Source organism: Panthera leo, chromosome D1 (genome assembly GCF_018350215.1).
Source record: "Panthera leo isolate Ple1 chromosome D1, P.leo_Ple1_pat1.1, whole genome shotgun sequence".
Taxonomy (NCBI): domain Eukaryota; kingdom Metazoa; phylum Chordata; class Mammalia; order Carnivora; family Felidae; genus Panthera; species Panthera leo.
Window position 1 is genome coordinate 14,691,916 of NC_056688.1, and position 15,700 is coordinate 14,707,615.

Here is a 15,700-nt window from a genome sequence, read left to right on the forward strand (position 1 = left end):
AGACACAAAAGGGAGTGAGTACCAGGCATCCACGTCGCGAGAGCGCTAGACTCCCCCGGGGCCAGCTACCACTCTTCCTCAGCAGGGAGCCCCCGGCACAGAGAACTGGGGTGCGGCAGGGGAGGTGGGCGTGCAGGCCCCACCCCCGCTCATTCGCTTCTCCGGGAACTTCAAGAGACACGGGGTGCTGTGTGCGAAACAGATCCAGCTCCCGTTTGAAGACGGCAACTTGGCCTATTGTACAGCATTATCGGAGCGACTAAAGCACCAATCTCTTAGAGTAAGAGTGGCAGGGAGGGAAAGAAGCCTAAGGAAACAGACAAGGGACAACTGGAATTTTGAGAAATTCCTCTAATAGGGCCATTCTCTTCTTTGCAGACACAGAGGAAGGCAGCTTTGTCATTTTCCTCCTCTGTCAATAAACGGGTTTCAGATTCACCCCCTAGCCACCCGCCCTGACGTTAGAAAGGGGGAGACGGGCACAGCCCAGCCAGACGAGTTCTCCTCCCCTTCTCCCCTCTCACCCTGCTAAGGGGCTTCCTCCCACCCGGACCACCTAGACAGATGGCTGGTGACTTCAGGCAGCCTCACCTGTGGGCCTCCGCGCTGTCGGCACTCAGCTGCTTGGACAGGGGCCGGTGCCCATAGCTGAAGGCGGCCATCAGGTTGGTACGGTGCTGCATCTGAATCTGACTGGCACTGGGGCTGATGGACATGCCCCGCCCGGCAGAGCCCGCAGTGGCCCCCGGCATGCCTCCGAGCATGTCAACAGGCTCCTGTACTTGGATGGTCACCTGCTGTGACTGGGCGGGCTGCTGTATGCCCAGGCAGGTGAGGGCCATGCTGGGAGGGGGGGAGCAGTTCTCAGGCTGCTGCTGGTAGACAGCACTGCGGGAGGGTAAGCCCGGAAACTGGGAGGGCGACGCAGCACCTGGAGAGAGAGGAACCTTGGAGTCACCAAACGCCTGGGCTGCGTGCCAGCTGGAGGCAGCAGGAGCCAGTGAGGACACTCAAACCAGATGCCATCTAGATCGGCGCTTCACAAACTTCGGCGTGTGGAAGACTCATCTGGAGGGCTGGGTAAAACACAGATTCCTGGGTCCTACCCCCAGAATCTGTATTTTCAAGTAAGTTGTCTGAGAGCTGGTCCCAGACTACTCTTTGAGTAGCTCTGATCTAGGGCAGTGCTTAGCAAACTCACACGTACATGCAAATGGCCCAGCGATCTTGCTAAAATGTAGACTGTGATTGAGCAGGCTCGAGATGGGACCTGAGACTCTACTTTTCCTGCTGGTATTGTTGGTCGGGGGACCCCACGTTGAGTAGGCAGGGCCCAGAGACCAATTCAGACTCTTCAGGGGATCTACACGGTGTGGCGTTACTTAAGAGACTATCGGTTTGGGCAATACTAAATCCTCAGATCGCCGGTCTCGGAAGACCCATACCAATTAGGGAACACTCATCTTTCCCTCCTCCTAAACACCCACAAGAGAGGATCCCACGCGTGCAACGGAGAACCAAATGGAGGCACGACAATGGGGAAGGTTCTGGTAGCAGCTTTTTATTTGGTAGGGTCGGAGGGGGTTTTATCGAAAATATTAATAACAACCTTTATCGAGAACTATCTTGTGCCAAAGACTTCTAAGTGCTTTTCAGATTTATTCATTAAATGCTATTATGTTCGCTCTTTTACATTTGGAAAAGTGCAGGCATGCAGAAGTTAAGTAACCTATCTGAAGCTCCTCAGCTAAGGAGGTGCTGGGACCAGGATTGAAACCAAGGCAGTCTGACTCCTATTGCACTCAACACGAGGACTGATTTTCTCCAGGTGGCTTTTCGTGGCTCAGTCTGAGCCCCTGCACTCACCGTGAGACTGGATCATGGCGCCACTCATGGGGGGAGGACTATTACTGGGTGGTCTGAAGAGATGGTTGTTGGGGTGGCTGGGGGGTGGGCTTGAAGGCTGGATCCGTAACCTTAAAAACAAAACAAAACCAAAAGACAAAACCAGATAAATAAGTAAATTTCCTGAGCTGACAATATAACCCCTGATGTTACTTTCAGTCACAGGATACGCATAAGCAGAAACTTTTTTTTTTTTTTTTAGTTTTGATAAGACTCCGGGCTAGAAAAATATCCATAAACCACCTACCACAGTGTATTTAGGACCCACCCACGTCTTATCTTCCCAGACCTCGCAAAGGGAGGCACAGGTCACTGTGGGCCTGTGTCCGGGCCTGTCTTGCTGCCAGATTACTATGCCTGTGGGGCTAAGAAAATGAAGTGGCACAAGGACCAAATAGTCAGGATTTCAGGGAGGCAGCTAACGTTTAAGTCGACCTCTCCACTTTTCATATATGTTCTCCCGAGACGAACGCTACAGTCAGTCCAAGTCCCCCATACGAGTCGGGCCAAGGACGGCGAGCCACGGAGACAGCGGCTTGGGCGTGAAACAAGTGCTTCGTTACCTCTGGAGCTGGTGGGTGAGGAGGGCTGGCTGATTTTCACATGCAGCCTGGAGAGGTGGAGAAGGCTGAGGAGGACAGATAGAATCCTAAACATGTGGGGGAAAGGAGAAGAAGGACCGTGAGCCCGCAGATGAATCGGAGCTGTTCCCAGGAAGGCCAGAAACAGAAACAGCGGTCTGTGACTGAGGTTCATGCTCTGGCGGTTCATCGGAAAGTCCGGTTACCTCTCCTCACACGCGTCAACCCCAAACACAAGTCCGCTCTGCCCTGCGTGGCCTCCTCCAAAACCCTCACGCCCCACACAAGCTGGAGACAGCGGAGAGCGGAGGCCCACCTGGATCTGCTGCTGGAGGATCTGGTGGTGCTGCTCCTGCTGGTACAGCACGTGCTGCTGCTGGGTCTTCTCCAGGGCTCTTTCGTCAACCTGCCCCCCGTACATCTTCTGCAGCTGCTCACACTCCTGAAGGGAAAGGCAGCTCATACGGGTGGGCTGCAACCAGGCCCCCCCCACCCCATGCAGCGACGTCAGCAGATGCAGACCTGCCCCCGAGGTCTCGTGGGCAGAAAGAGCCCCGAGAGAGGACCGGGGTCCTCAGAGGGCAACTGACGCACGTATGCGGGTATTCGTGTACTCGATATATTCACCTTCCGTGTTGGGTGAGTGAACGGAAAAGGCCAAGAGGGGCCCGCGTGTGAGAGAGAGCGTCCGGTGTGCAATCCGCATATGAAGCACACGTCGCCTGGAGCCTGGCCATCAGAGAGGCAGGAAGGACGGTGGCCCTTCACACAAGCCTGGAGGTACACTTTCTTCCTTTGGGAGCGCCACTCCCTCCCCACCAGAGGGTGTGCTGGGCGGTAACAGCACTGAGCAGGTTCCGGCAACGGCCAGTGCCCAGAAGTCAGGAGCAGAATGCCAGGCTTGCTTAGAGGTATCTTCTCTGGGGCTTCCCAGTGAAACCCAAGCCCGGAAGTCCCTCTCTAAACATTACACTGACAGGAGAAAAACCCAGACCCCTCGTGGGCTGAGCAAGTTTGATCCTGGGGAAAGCTGTACACACCAGGGGGTAAGCAAAGAACGTTGGGAAGCTACACGGATCTGAACCTTGACACGAACGGGCCGAGGTTTGCCACCCCGGTCCTCCACGCTATTGCTCTGCGTTCCCCACGCTTCTCCAGAGGTGCCTGCCGTCTCTCCCATTACCTGCTGCAGCTGTTTGATGCTGCTGCTGTTGGCCAGCTTTTCCAAGTGAGCTTTGAAGGCCTGGATGCTTGCAGCCCCATCTGAGAACCGGCGCACGGGGGAGAAACGCTCCGTGGGGAGGTGCAGGGTGTTGGAGTCCTTGTAGGTAGAGCTAAATACATGGGAAGAGAAGGTCAGGGGCGAGCACTCAGGGCCTTTGACCACATCACCCAGGGACTGCTGTTCCAGAAGAACGCAAAGATGGCTGGCTGCACGTGCAGCCCTGTCTGTGTATTACGCCATTGCCAGGCCATGTCCAGAGGCCAGCCACTTCCCTAGCCTGCTGCCCTTTACAGAACTCCAGCTGCACGTCTTCCGTGTCCACTTACCTTGAGCTGGCTTAACTTCCAAGCCCGGTGAGGTCCTGGAATCAAACACTTCCAGTTCTTACAAATACACTAGGTCAGAGAGAAGAGCCTCTCCGTAGCCCTCAGGCCAAGCTGTATGGGGGCTCTTGTTTTCATACTCGGGACTCTCTAGCGTCTTTCGAAACCTAAAATTCACCGTCTGACCCAGTTTTCCCTGAGCAGTACTCTCTGTATGACCCGAAGGAAACTACAGTCAGCTTTGTGGCAAAGGCCTGGCTTGGAAGTCATAGGTTCTGTGCCAGAAAGTGGAGGGTGGAGGTTCGTGTGGGAGGAAAGTGGGGGGGCGGGGGGGCGCTTCTGATCCCCGGATGGAGACAGCACATTCTTAAGGAATGTGGGCCTCAAGATCCTGCACACGAAACCGGTCAACGCAAATAAGGTTGCCCGCTGTGAAAATTCACTGCCCAGAGCGGCATGCCTCCCCCCAGCCCCCTAACAACAGAGGAATCGTGTGGACTGCCTATAAAACCCCACTGCTCAGTCAGAGCACAGCCAGTATCTCACAGAAAGAAAGAATGACAGCATCAGAGTCAGAAGCTAACACCTTTGTCACCTAATCAGAACGAGATGTTTATGGGTTGAGGTAAGCAGATAAAAGACTGCCCAGGCAGCATTCCAGCAGCTGATGGAGAGGATCAGGGTTTCAGGTCCAGGGCGGAGATGGTATCACACTGAACCACGGGTGAGATGCTGTACCGCCTGGCTAGCTGCTCGCTCTGGACTGAAGCAGAACAAGGCTAAGGAAGCAGGGTGAGCAGCGAGCTCAAATACAATGCAGATGGGGAGGGCCTCGGAGGCTCTGATGGCTGCGTGCAGAGCAGTCAGGGGTCCTGGCCGCGGGGGAAAGCCCTCTGCCCTGCCTTCGCGAAGGAGGACTTTGGGGTCAGGCTCCACCCGAAGCTCGGCACGGAGGTGCGTGAGGTGCGCGCAGGACAGGAGCATGGACACACAGATGTAACACAAAAGACACGTGACTTTGGCAGACACACTCCAGAGGCAGCAATCACGAAAGCCTCTTTCCAGGAACACCTCAGTACTTCCTAGTCTTGTTTCTACTTCGAGGGTCTGGAGTCAAAGCAGGCAAATAATACTGTTTTCTCCTAAAATCAGAGCCTCAGGCTTTCAATATTTTCTGACACTGGACCCGTTTCGGATTCCCTCAGAAAGCTGTGCTCTTCGGGTGGTGAATACGACCTGACTGCACAAAGCCCACTCTCTTCTGTCAGAGTGGCAACTCCCAGGCCCAGGTGTTTCATGACTTTTCCAGAAGCTCAGGACTGACCCAGGTCGGTCGGGCACAGAAACTCGAGAGGGACGGTTCCGATGTAGTTGCTCATTTCGGAAGCACTGACAAGACCGATTCGTGTTTTTCGTTTATCAGCAATCATGTTTGAGCTCGGGACAGCCTCCTATGAGGCTGATATTCCCACCACACTTTTCGAACAGGAACTTGGTTCCCCGCCTCAAAAAAAAAAATCCATTCTGTGTTCATTTTTTAAATTACACTTAAAATAAGTTGTTTGTTTTTTTTTTTTAATTTTAAATTATACACTTTCAGGATTGAAAAGGTTGAGGAGACCCCTCTTCTGTCCCCACGCTGGACTTCATGAATTATACCCTGGAAGAACAGATGTCTATGCTGTTTTTAAACCATTTCCTCCAGAAAATGAGAGGGATTCAATAATCTGTCTCGGCCGCCCATGTCCAGTGTTTTACAGCTTTGCGAAGTGTCTCTTTTCCTCTGAAGACTGACTTCGGTCTCTGGTGTTGCCATATTTCTATAGTAACCCCCTCCGCACACACCAGTTTGCATCAGTGCCCCACCTCACACAAGGTGCCACTCATCGAACGTTCATTCCAATTCAAACTCGCTTGACCACAGGAAACCCTTGAAACACTCTACCGAGAGCGTCCACACGAAAGCAGACGGCCGACAGATTTTTCAGCGGGCCAGGCCCTGACAGGGAGCCGTGACACAAACGGGGCTGTTGCCACCGTGGCCTTCCTCACTAAACAAGCGTAAACAGGCCCGAGACTCCGCGATAAAGGCTGACTGTGGGGCAGGTGCCGATCTTCACGTTTCCCCACGAAGACTATCTCCTGAGGAGTGCGTTCGATCAAGTCGGGACACCCGACGGACTTCAGCTCAACTGCAGACCCTGACAAAGGCTAAAAAACTGTCAGGCTGTGGAGGCAGGGAGGACAGAAACAAGGAGGAACAAAGAGACAGAGGTTCTGTTAGGTAACAGTGGAGAGCTCAGAGCTGTTGAGAAATCACAGAAAATTTATGGTGGGGGTTGGGGTGGGGTGGGGAGAGGCAGCCCTCCAATAACTACTCCGAGGACCTTTCCGTGCAGTGCCCTCACAGCGCAGGTCCTGGGAGAGTCTCCTGGGAACAACACCGTCTCTCCGGGCCAGGGACACCATTTTATTTGAGAGCCGCCATTCCTGCTAGTCCCTACCGGACCATTTTTACTGTTATTCACGGTCATCTAGAAGAGCTTATCTGCCTTCTCTCAGAGTTGCCAACGCAGCACTGATTATGTCTCGGTCTGCACAGAGTCCACCTGTCCCTGCTGATTGTGTGGACGCCTGACGGGGAACTAGTCACAATAAAAACACTGTTGTCAAGCTCGCCAGTGTGAGCTGGCGACCAGATTTAATAACAACGCATTCACAAACTTCCTTTCCTTGGAACCTGACTGCTTTTCAACTTTCCCAAGTAAGGCTGCTTTCACCATCCTCCCAACGAGATGGAAATAAAATGAGCTCTAGCAATCGGTGGTGGCTTGGAAAGTGTGGCCCATGAGACGGGGGACAGCTTTGGGGTGGGCACAGCTAAGAACTGTAGTCGTCGAGGTGCCTGCAGAAGGTAGTCCCCTTCTTAAGCCAGAGGCAGGGGTCACTCCCCTGTGCTCCCAGGCTTACTTGTACTCAGTTTTATGACGTTTCCTTGGCCAGGAAGCTTAAGCTTGTTATTTCTTCAAGAGGATGAATTACAAATGTAACAGAGACCTAGCAAAAGATTTCAGCCTTCAGAATATTATTGCAAGAATGACTTCTTGAGCACAACACTCAAGAGAATGCAGTATCTCTGCTCCACCATTCACAAAGGGATGCTCCTTCCTCCATGTCCAAGCTCACTGTTCAGTGGTGACACGGTAAGAAATGCTCAGGCTTTGGAAGGTGACGGGTTACTAAGGGTCCAGGCTATCGATATGGCTACAGATCCTCCCATTTCCAGCTGGCCTCCTTGCAGGTTTCAAGTTCAATCTCATCTCTGAGTCAACACCTAGAATCACGAGAATCAACTGCAGACCATAAACATGTCTACAAGGGAAAGGGAAAGAAGAATCTCGTACTGCCCTGCGCACTGCTTAGTGAAAGGAGCTGAGAAGATGTGAGCTCAGGATGCTGTCTGAAGCCTCGATGCGGGTCACCGTCACTGGAAGCACAGCAAGGAGGGTGCCTGCCCGATGAGCCTCGAGGAGCTCACGTAGCTCATGTGGCTACTCACCGATGCTGATCAGGTACCAGGTGAGGAGGCCAGACCCGGGAACGGAAAGGCTGCTGTCCTAGCTGCCGCTGTAGGTCCGGTGGGATCTCAGCTGTAGGGTTGGTCATGGCCAGTGTGTGCCTTTTGGACCTATTTGCCAAGTACCTGCAACAGGCAGGAACACATTTCATAGTAAAAAAGACAGACAGGAATGTTCCTCAGCAAGAAGCATCAGAAGTTCATCCAAAGCGCTCAGAATGAAATCGTGCCAGAGCTCAGAAAGGGCTCAGCGGCAAACAGATCCCTGGCTGGATGGAAGCGAGACACGTTCAGCTGGCCAACAAAAGCTGGCTTACCGCTGCAGCGGCTGGATTCGGGACCTGAGAGCAGCCACCGAGAGAAGAGAGAAAACAGATGGGAGCTCACAAAGAAGATCGATTTTCCTTACTGCATGCCATTTGAAAGAAGGATTTGTTTCCCACTTGTTAATTTTATTCCTCTTTGCCCTCCAAATTTCCAAAATCCAAGTTGGAGGAAAGGAGCCCTAAGAGTTATTCCTAGAGATGAGCCAAGAGAGATATTCAGAAGGGCTCCATGGAGTCTTTAGATCCCAATGGCCCCTGGGTTTTGAGACTGTCCTCACTTGTAAGTCCTTCCAACTGTGGCTGAGCGCTTTCAAGACCCCCCTTCCCTCCTGCCCCATGATTGTAAGTCAATCATCAGAGAAGAAACACGGACATCGTCCCGAGGGAACCACATTCTCTAGAGGATGAAGAAATGAAACCACACGAAATGTTCAGAATTGGTTTTAGGGGAAAAAAAGGCAAGGCGAGAAAAACTCAAGTTTCAAAAGCTTAGGAATTGACAAGCTAATGACTTTTATTCTAATGATCTATTGGATCCACTACTTAGTCAATAGCAAACATAAGCTATGGGCCCCCCTTCATCTAGCTGACGGCTTCCTCCTGTCACTGCTGCTCTTCCTGGGTGGGCACAGAAGAAGCATTATCCCTCCCCATTACATCAGCACTGACGGGCTGACGTACCCCATCTAAATACCCTTCAAATGTTGGTCTCGAGAAAAAAGAAGGTGGAGCCGGAGGAAGTAAAATCCAAGACAAAGAAGATAAAGTGATACGCAACTATCTAATTAATTACGGTAGAAAGGCAGGAAGTTTCCTAGTTTTTTTTGTTTTTTTGTTTTTTTCCAGGACACCAGCAGGGCCCATCAGCAAACTATAGAAACGACAGCATCAAGAGGGGAAAAAAGAAAAGAAAAAAAAAGGTTACCACAATTTTTCTTCTACTGGCTGACCCGCCTGCCAACACCCTGTTCTCCACTCTTCTTTCCAAATGGGACCAGCTTCTTTTTGAACAGCAGCTCTCACATACAGAGCTGCTGGGGGTAAGAAGAGAGTACTGGCCAGCAACCGTCAGGTTCTTAAAAAGTGGTCTTGCTTCATTCTTAACTACTTTGCCCATTTAAGCTAAAAACAGTTAACGGACTATAGAGTAATTAGTGGTATGTCAACTGGCCCAAGAGAAAGCCATCAGCGGTTTCGTACCCATTTGATAAAGACACCCAAAGTTTCCCCGAGAGCCCATGAAAACCATTTTATTTCAACTTCCCTCAAGGGAAAAACATATATATAATCTTGAAGGACACCTGTGTTTCTGGGAAAATACATGCTGGATTCTGGTCCAAACCGCCCCCACCCCCGCCCCGGCCCTTCCCGGGAAATAAGAAAGACAATTCCCACGGGGGGTGGGGGGGTGGGGGGGCATGCACGGGGCTGCAGACCACGGCTAACGGGGGCTGAGGTAAAGTGAACAGTACAGCATGCCTGATGGTCACTGCCGTTCTCTGCGAGTTAGGCATCTCTCAACAAGGTTCTGCAAACAATGGATATCTGCATCTGTCCCTGGCCCGAATCCCATATTCTTTTGTCATTATCTCTTTGTTGGTACAAGGGGATGGAAGAAGCACACGGCAAACAGTACGAGAGGCATTCATTCTCCTGGAAAGGAAGAGTCCATGCCAGAGGTCCATGGCCAGACTAGCTAGGATCACTGTCATCCCAGATCGCCAATTCCTTTTCAGTAAACAGTTCTTGGCAGGTAGGAGCAGGCTTTGCGCCTGGTGAATACTATCGGAGTTGCAAATATGAAGGCAGGGGGCAAGTAAGGAAGGAGGGAGGAGAGAAAAAGTTCTTATGGTTATTGCTGTCACTTAGGGGACTTCCAGTGGTGCTTACAGAAATGACATTTTCTGGGTAGTCTTCTGTTACTTCCATGTGGGGAGGAACATGCCATCTGGCTTGAGCAAAGAGACCACACAAATGTTGAAGCGACCTTTCGTTGGTTGCAGGGGGAGCCTGCCCAAGGACGCTCTGCGAGCACTGCCAGATGTCACATTACCTCTGCACAGCTTCCTGGTCTGGCTCCCCATCTGAGCTCTCCTCGTCCACAGGGGTAACTGCCGGCGCTGCCTGGAGAGAGACAGGAAGGAAAAGCTCAAGGTGGCGCTTCTTCCGTAGGAGCTCTTATTCTAGACACCGGACGTGGGACAGGCCTTTCTGTTCACTTTCTTATTTACGAAACTTTCCCAGGACCCCTGGGTTATACAGGACTTTGACAGGCCCTTCTAGCGTTCCATTTTTACCTCGCTCGGGTGGTTTTAATTTGGATTTCTTCCTCTGAGTCATCTTCATTCATTCATTTATTCATCCAACAAAGAGCTGAATGCCTACTATGTTCCAGGATAAAATGTGAATTCACAAATACAGTTCTTGCCCTCGTTTTACAGTCCAGTGGAGGACAGAGACAAGTAAACAGATAATTACAGAATAGCACGCCCAAGTCCTCTAACGGCATCTCGGGGGGATGTAACACTTCATCTGAGACCTGAAGGGTAGACAGGAGCTGGCCGCGCATGGAGGAAAAGGGTCACAGCCTTCGGGGTTTCGAGGCTGAGAGAAAAGAGCAGGCCTGCAGGTGTCTGAGGACCTGAAAATACAGTAGAAGCTTGTTTACCTGGAATGTCTAGGCACTGACCTGTTGTTTCCTATTAATGTTATCACCAGTGTTCAGATGTCTCTAGTGCCAGAAAAGCGTGATGGTTTTTTGACAGCACATTTTAGTACACATGGGATTGTGCAGTTGTGATTCAATGCTTGAAAATAGCTGTCACCCACCCAAACACACACGTGCATGGAGAACCACCACGATGCACGCGTGATTGCGACGTCCTCATCTACGTGAGGATGGGAGTGCTGAACATCCTTCATAGCTCCTCACGGCCTGGTGCCTCTCATAATCACCATACTTCAGGCACTAGAGCAAAATGTCATACTTCCATTATCACAAAAGAGCTTTCCTTTTTTTTTTTTTCTTAATGGACGATCACGATAAAACAAAACAAAAACTTTGGGAGTAATTCCAATGTTTAAATACTGCTAGGGTGTTCAGATCCCTTACTATAGTTCCTTGAGGCTGGAGTGAACAGGGTTAGGCAGGAAGTGGCCATGGATGAGGCAGGAGAGGGATACGGTGGTCAGTTATAAATGGCCTTGAATACCACATTAAGAAGTATATTTTGAGGAGCGGCAGCGGTGAATCACTAAAGGATTTCAGGCAGGGACATGATGTTAATAAAATCTGTACTCTAGAAAGCTAGCTTGCTCGAGTTGCATTGTGAGAAGGGCTGGTGGTGGGGATTAGGGGACAAGACCGGAGGCAAGGAAGCTAGTTAGGAGGCCACTGTGTCAATCTCGGCAAAGGATGACAGCAGCTTCCGGAAGGAGCGGTGGAGGACGGAAGTAAGGTGCTGGATAATTGACTTGAGACAGGGATGAGGGAGAGGGAAGAGTTAAGACAGATCCCACGTTTCTAGCTTGTGTAACCAGGAGAACAACAGTGCCAGTCACGGTCACCCAGGAGGAGAAACAGGTTACACGCAGTCATTTGAGGACATGTCGAATTAAAATTGTGAGGACTTCTGGGATAGCCAACTAAATCTCTGCCGGAGGCAGTCAGCTGTGCGAAGTGGAGAACGCAGAAGAGAAGAGGGTTCTGAGCTGAAGAATCACTCGGTAACTGAGATTATGCGAGTGGACAAGATCATCCAGAGAGTGTGTAAAATGAGATGGAAAGAGGGCCTAAGATAAAATGTGGGTTTCACGGACTTCAAGGAACCAGCAGAAAAAGGAACCGGAAAAGGAGAGGCAGGAGGAAAATGAGAATGTAGTATCACAGAAGCCAAAAGAAGACAGTATTTTAAAGAGAAAAAAATGGTCAGCAGTGACTAATACGATTGGAAGATCCAAAGAGATAAAGATTAAAAATGCCCACCAGATCTATCAACAAAAGTTTGTTAGTGACCTTGGCAAAAAGTTACAGTGGACAGAGTATGTCACTCTACCTCCCACAGAGCTGTTCCCGATCCTTCATAACCTACATTGTTCTTGTCCTTCCCTGAATGCCTCTGCCACCGCCTAGTCCACAACACTCACTCTGGCACTTAATGACACATGGCTTTTTACTATTATTCTGGCACTTCACATATGTTGATCCTTCCTTTTCCCGATAGCCCTGTTCCTGGAAGTGTGGCCCACGGACCCGTGTTGGTCCACAAAGTGTTTTGTTACCAATCTATGGTAAAGTTAGTACAGAAATAAAGAGCAAGCTTTTAGAAACCTTTATAGCAATTTAACAGAGCAATTCTGTCTGTTGACAATCTAGCCTTGTATGTTGTATGTTTTAAAATTGTTATTTCTCTGATTATTCACTTCTTTGTATTTTACAAAGGTATTAATCCCATGATGGACTGAAGGGGGAAAAAGGTCCTCAACAAGAGGTATGTTGAGAAGCACAGCCCTAAAAACCTAGCAAGGGCTATGGATGTAATTAGCACCCAATCATGGGGTGCTGTAGGACTGAACGAATGAATGAAAGAATGAGTTTACCTACGACAGGAAAATAACCAGAACCCAGGGAAGGAAAAGAATCTTCGCAGGTTACCATTATGTGTGCGTGCGTGTATCTCTATATATACATATAAAATAAAAAAGATGGGACTGAGAGATGCCAACTGACTAGGTTAGAGTTTATGGAAGCCAAATAATCGACTAATCCAGGTTGTACCGAAAATGTGAAGTAGTGTTAATCAAGGAGAGAGGGCTGGTGCCAAGATAATCTTGCAAGCCAGTGTAAAGGGCAGTGCATTCTAGAGAAAGCTGTTAGGCGCCGCCCTCTGGCAGGGAGGAGTTACGGGGTGAGGGCTGTGTAAGTCAGGCCACTGTGACTCACTGTGGCCTGCGAGGCTGTGGCAGCACTCAAGGTGGGTGGGTGGGGGGGGGCCTGTAAGGGGCCCACTGAGGAAACAGGCTTCAGTGTAGCGACTATTTGGTTAAGTAAAGGAGTTCGCCACACGTTAAGTCTGGAAAATCCTACAAGCCTGAAGAAAATGGGAATACGCTGAGCATCAGACGTTAGAGGAAGAGGACATTCCAACATTTAGGTTGGTGACCTTGGGTTCCCAGCCGTAGGCCCGCAACTTCTTTATCAAAAGTCTCTGAGAAAGTCGGTCGGGCCCTGTGCCGCTACTCACTGGTGTCATGGTGACAAGCGGGGAGGGTCCCCGTGGGCGCTTCAGCAGCTGCTGGGCATGTAGTTGGATGTTGGCTCCTCCATCCGATGCCCTCCGGCCGAGGGGGCCCATTCCATTCAGCAGCTGTAGGGTGGGAGGCTGTAAGAGGGACTGCTCCTGTCGCAAGTACAAGTGGGCAGGACAGAGCGGTGAGAGGGGAAAGGGGGAGGGAGAAAAGACCAGTACTCTGGCCCACTGAAATGAGGGGATCCTTCAAGTATGTACAGACCGATCCTCCCTGTCACCCAAGCTGCTGTGCAAGATAAATCAGCCTTCGCTATAAGGATACCCTTAAATCCTGGGCGAGGTCCCTCAAAGGCTCTCAGAGGAAGCTCAAATGTGTTTCTCCACGGGGCAAGTCCTCTCCCACATCCAGGTACCTTGTACTCAAGCTGTCCAGTTGGTTGCAAGTTTTGCATGGGCAGCAGGTTGTGCATGAAGTTCATGTTAGTGGCCACCTGCAGGAATGGGGCCTGAGGGTTGACTCCAGGAAAACCAGGCAGGAGCTTCTGTAGGTCTTCCATAACTTCCGTGCTGGAAGGAAACAGGATGACAGAGGAGGTGGGTTAATGCTCTTACTCGGATCCCCAAACTGATGAAACTACTAAGTTCAGCACAACATATTTTACTTGTCTCCTTTCCTCCTCAATTTGTACTTCTAAGGCCCCAAAGCAAGGAGAAGCCTAGTGTATGGAATCTGGCTCTCTGCCATTCTACTGTTTGGGACCGGGGCTTGCTATTCGTCATTGACCTCTCATGTACAACCAACAGCTTTGAGCCAAGAGGAAATAGTGGCACCGGTCCAGTTCGGGTTTTCAAAGCCTGGAGGTGAACAGCAAGTTTCTGGAGGACACAGACCATCCACCGAAACAATGGCTTCCCGAAGTAGCAACTGATTCACCAGGGAAAGAATGTAATCACTCCTGTCAGTGCCTGATGGGACAGATAAGTAGTGGATGTGCAGGGCTCTCATGCTCCAACAGTGAGGTTTACAGCATGCTTTCAAATAAGAGATCTTTCCACTGACAGAGTGACACAGGACTCCACCCCTCTGCAGCTGACAGTCTTCGGAGCCAGAATGTTCCCCTGTTGCCTGTTTGATCACAGGCCGAGAATGAGAAACATAAAGCAAGCAATCAGCAGGCCTCGGGAGGCTTTTTTGGAAATCGCTCAGAGGAAAAAGGAATTCATAAGAACACTAGCTTTGCCCCTAATTGAACTCTCAAGAGAACTCTTGCTCTAACCTCCTCTTCCCAACAGAGTAGAGGAAATATCCAGAAAAGAGGTAAGGCTATTTTTAATGTTGAAAGTCTTCAAATGCAGAACAAACACAGACAGAGCCAGCCTTTGGTACATTTCCCCTTGTGAGGGCATCATGCTAAGGGACTGTTTGGGGAAAATGTTTTGGGAAACTGGTACTTATTTGGTACGGTTTTGGATTCTTGTTCACTTAGTTTAATTCTTAACTTACATAAATTACGCCATATCATTAGTCATCCCTTCCTAGTTGAGTTTTACATTAGAACATGTAGTAAACAACATCTCTGAAAGACGTCAAACTCAGATGAATTTTAAGGGGTACTTTTATTTGACTTAGAGCCAAGTCAATGTGATGACTGCGATGACTCACAGCCATCTGTGAGCCAAGATGCTACCATGCTCTTCACCAAAGTATTGTGATTAACTGACATGATGGCGGCCATCGGCCTACCACGTATCTACCAGGGACACTGAACTGGGTACACACATGTCGTGGCCACTGGATTCGATCTCATCTGGGAAACACAATAAAGCAGGAAAAAGGAACCATGATAGGAACTCAGAGTCAGGGCTGTTGGCCAGATACTCACCGTGGGTCAGCCACACCCACTGTGTGCCTCCTCATTGACAAATAGCGGACCAACGCTTCAGGGGAGGGCTCTTCACCCTCATCACTGTCCAAGTTCAATGTCCCATCCGGCTGTGGTGGAAAGAAATACAATCAAATCAGAAATCAAAAGCAACTCAAAACAAATAATTAATTAAAAAAATTTTTTAAGCTTATTTATTTATTTTGAGGGAGGGAGGGACAGAGAGAGAGAGAGAGAGAGAGAGAGAGCGCGAGCATGCAGGAAGGGGCAAAGAAAGGGAGAGAGAGAATCCCAAGTAGGTTCTGCACTGTCAGTGTGGAGCCCGATGTGGGGCTGTGAGATTGTGACCTGAGCCAAAACCAAGAGTCAGATGCTTAACCAACTGAGCCACCCACACGCACCGCACCCCCCCACACAAATTTTTTTAATTAAAAAAAAAAAAAAGAAAAGAAATGAAAGGTAATTCTAAATAAGAAGCCAGGAAAAGCAGCAAAAATATGGGGAAGAAAATGGTTTGGGCTGACACCCATCAGAGGTCACTACTCGCCTCCACAATCTGGTTCTCAGGGTTGATTAGCTGCACCTGGGGAACGCTGATGTTCATGGTGGCACCGGCCTGCTCCGCCTGGAA

At 50.1% G+C, this 15,700-nt stretch overlaps 1 protein-coding gene across 3 annotated transcripts in view; it reads right to left on the reverse strand.

Annotated features, from left to right (window-relative positions):
- Positions 1-15,700, reverse strand: part of SIK3 (SIK family kinase 3) — a 239,568-nt gene that overhangs the window by 13,438 nt on the left and 210,430 nt on the right. The window contains exons 10-20 of one of the 3 annotated variants that reach the window (XM_042907377.1): positions 15,617-15,694; positions 15,070-15,179; positions 13,600-13,753; positions 13,181-13,303; positions 9,991-10,061; positions 7,594-7,737; positions 3,670-3,820; positions 2,803-2,928; positions 2,469-2,554; positions 1,867-1,976; positions 592-931 (exon numbers count right to left, since the gene is read on the reverse strand). In XM_042907377.1, the coding sequence (XP_042763311.1) occupies positions 592-931; positions 1,867-1,976; positions 2,469-2,554; positions 2,803-2,928; positions 3,670-3,820; positions 7,594-7,737; positions 9,991-10,061; positions 13,181-13,303; positions 13,600-13,753; positions 15,070-15,179; positions 15,617-15,694 (1,493 nt within the window). Of the gene's footprint in view, positions 1-591; positions 932-1,866; positions 1,977-2,468; positions 2,555-2,802; positions 2,929-3,669; positions 3,821-7,593; positions 7,738-9,990; positions 10,062-13,180; positions 13,337-13,599; positions 13,754-15,069; positions 15,180-15,616; positions 15,695-15,700 lie in introns of all 3 variants that reach the window. The other 2 variants (XM_042907376.1, XM_042907379.1) reach the window with 2 other exon arrangements.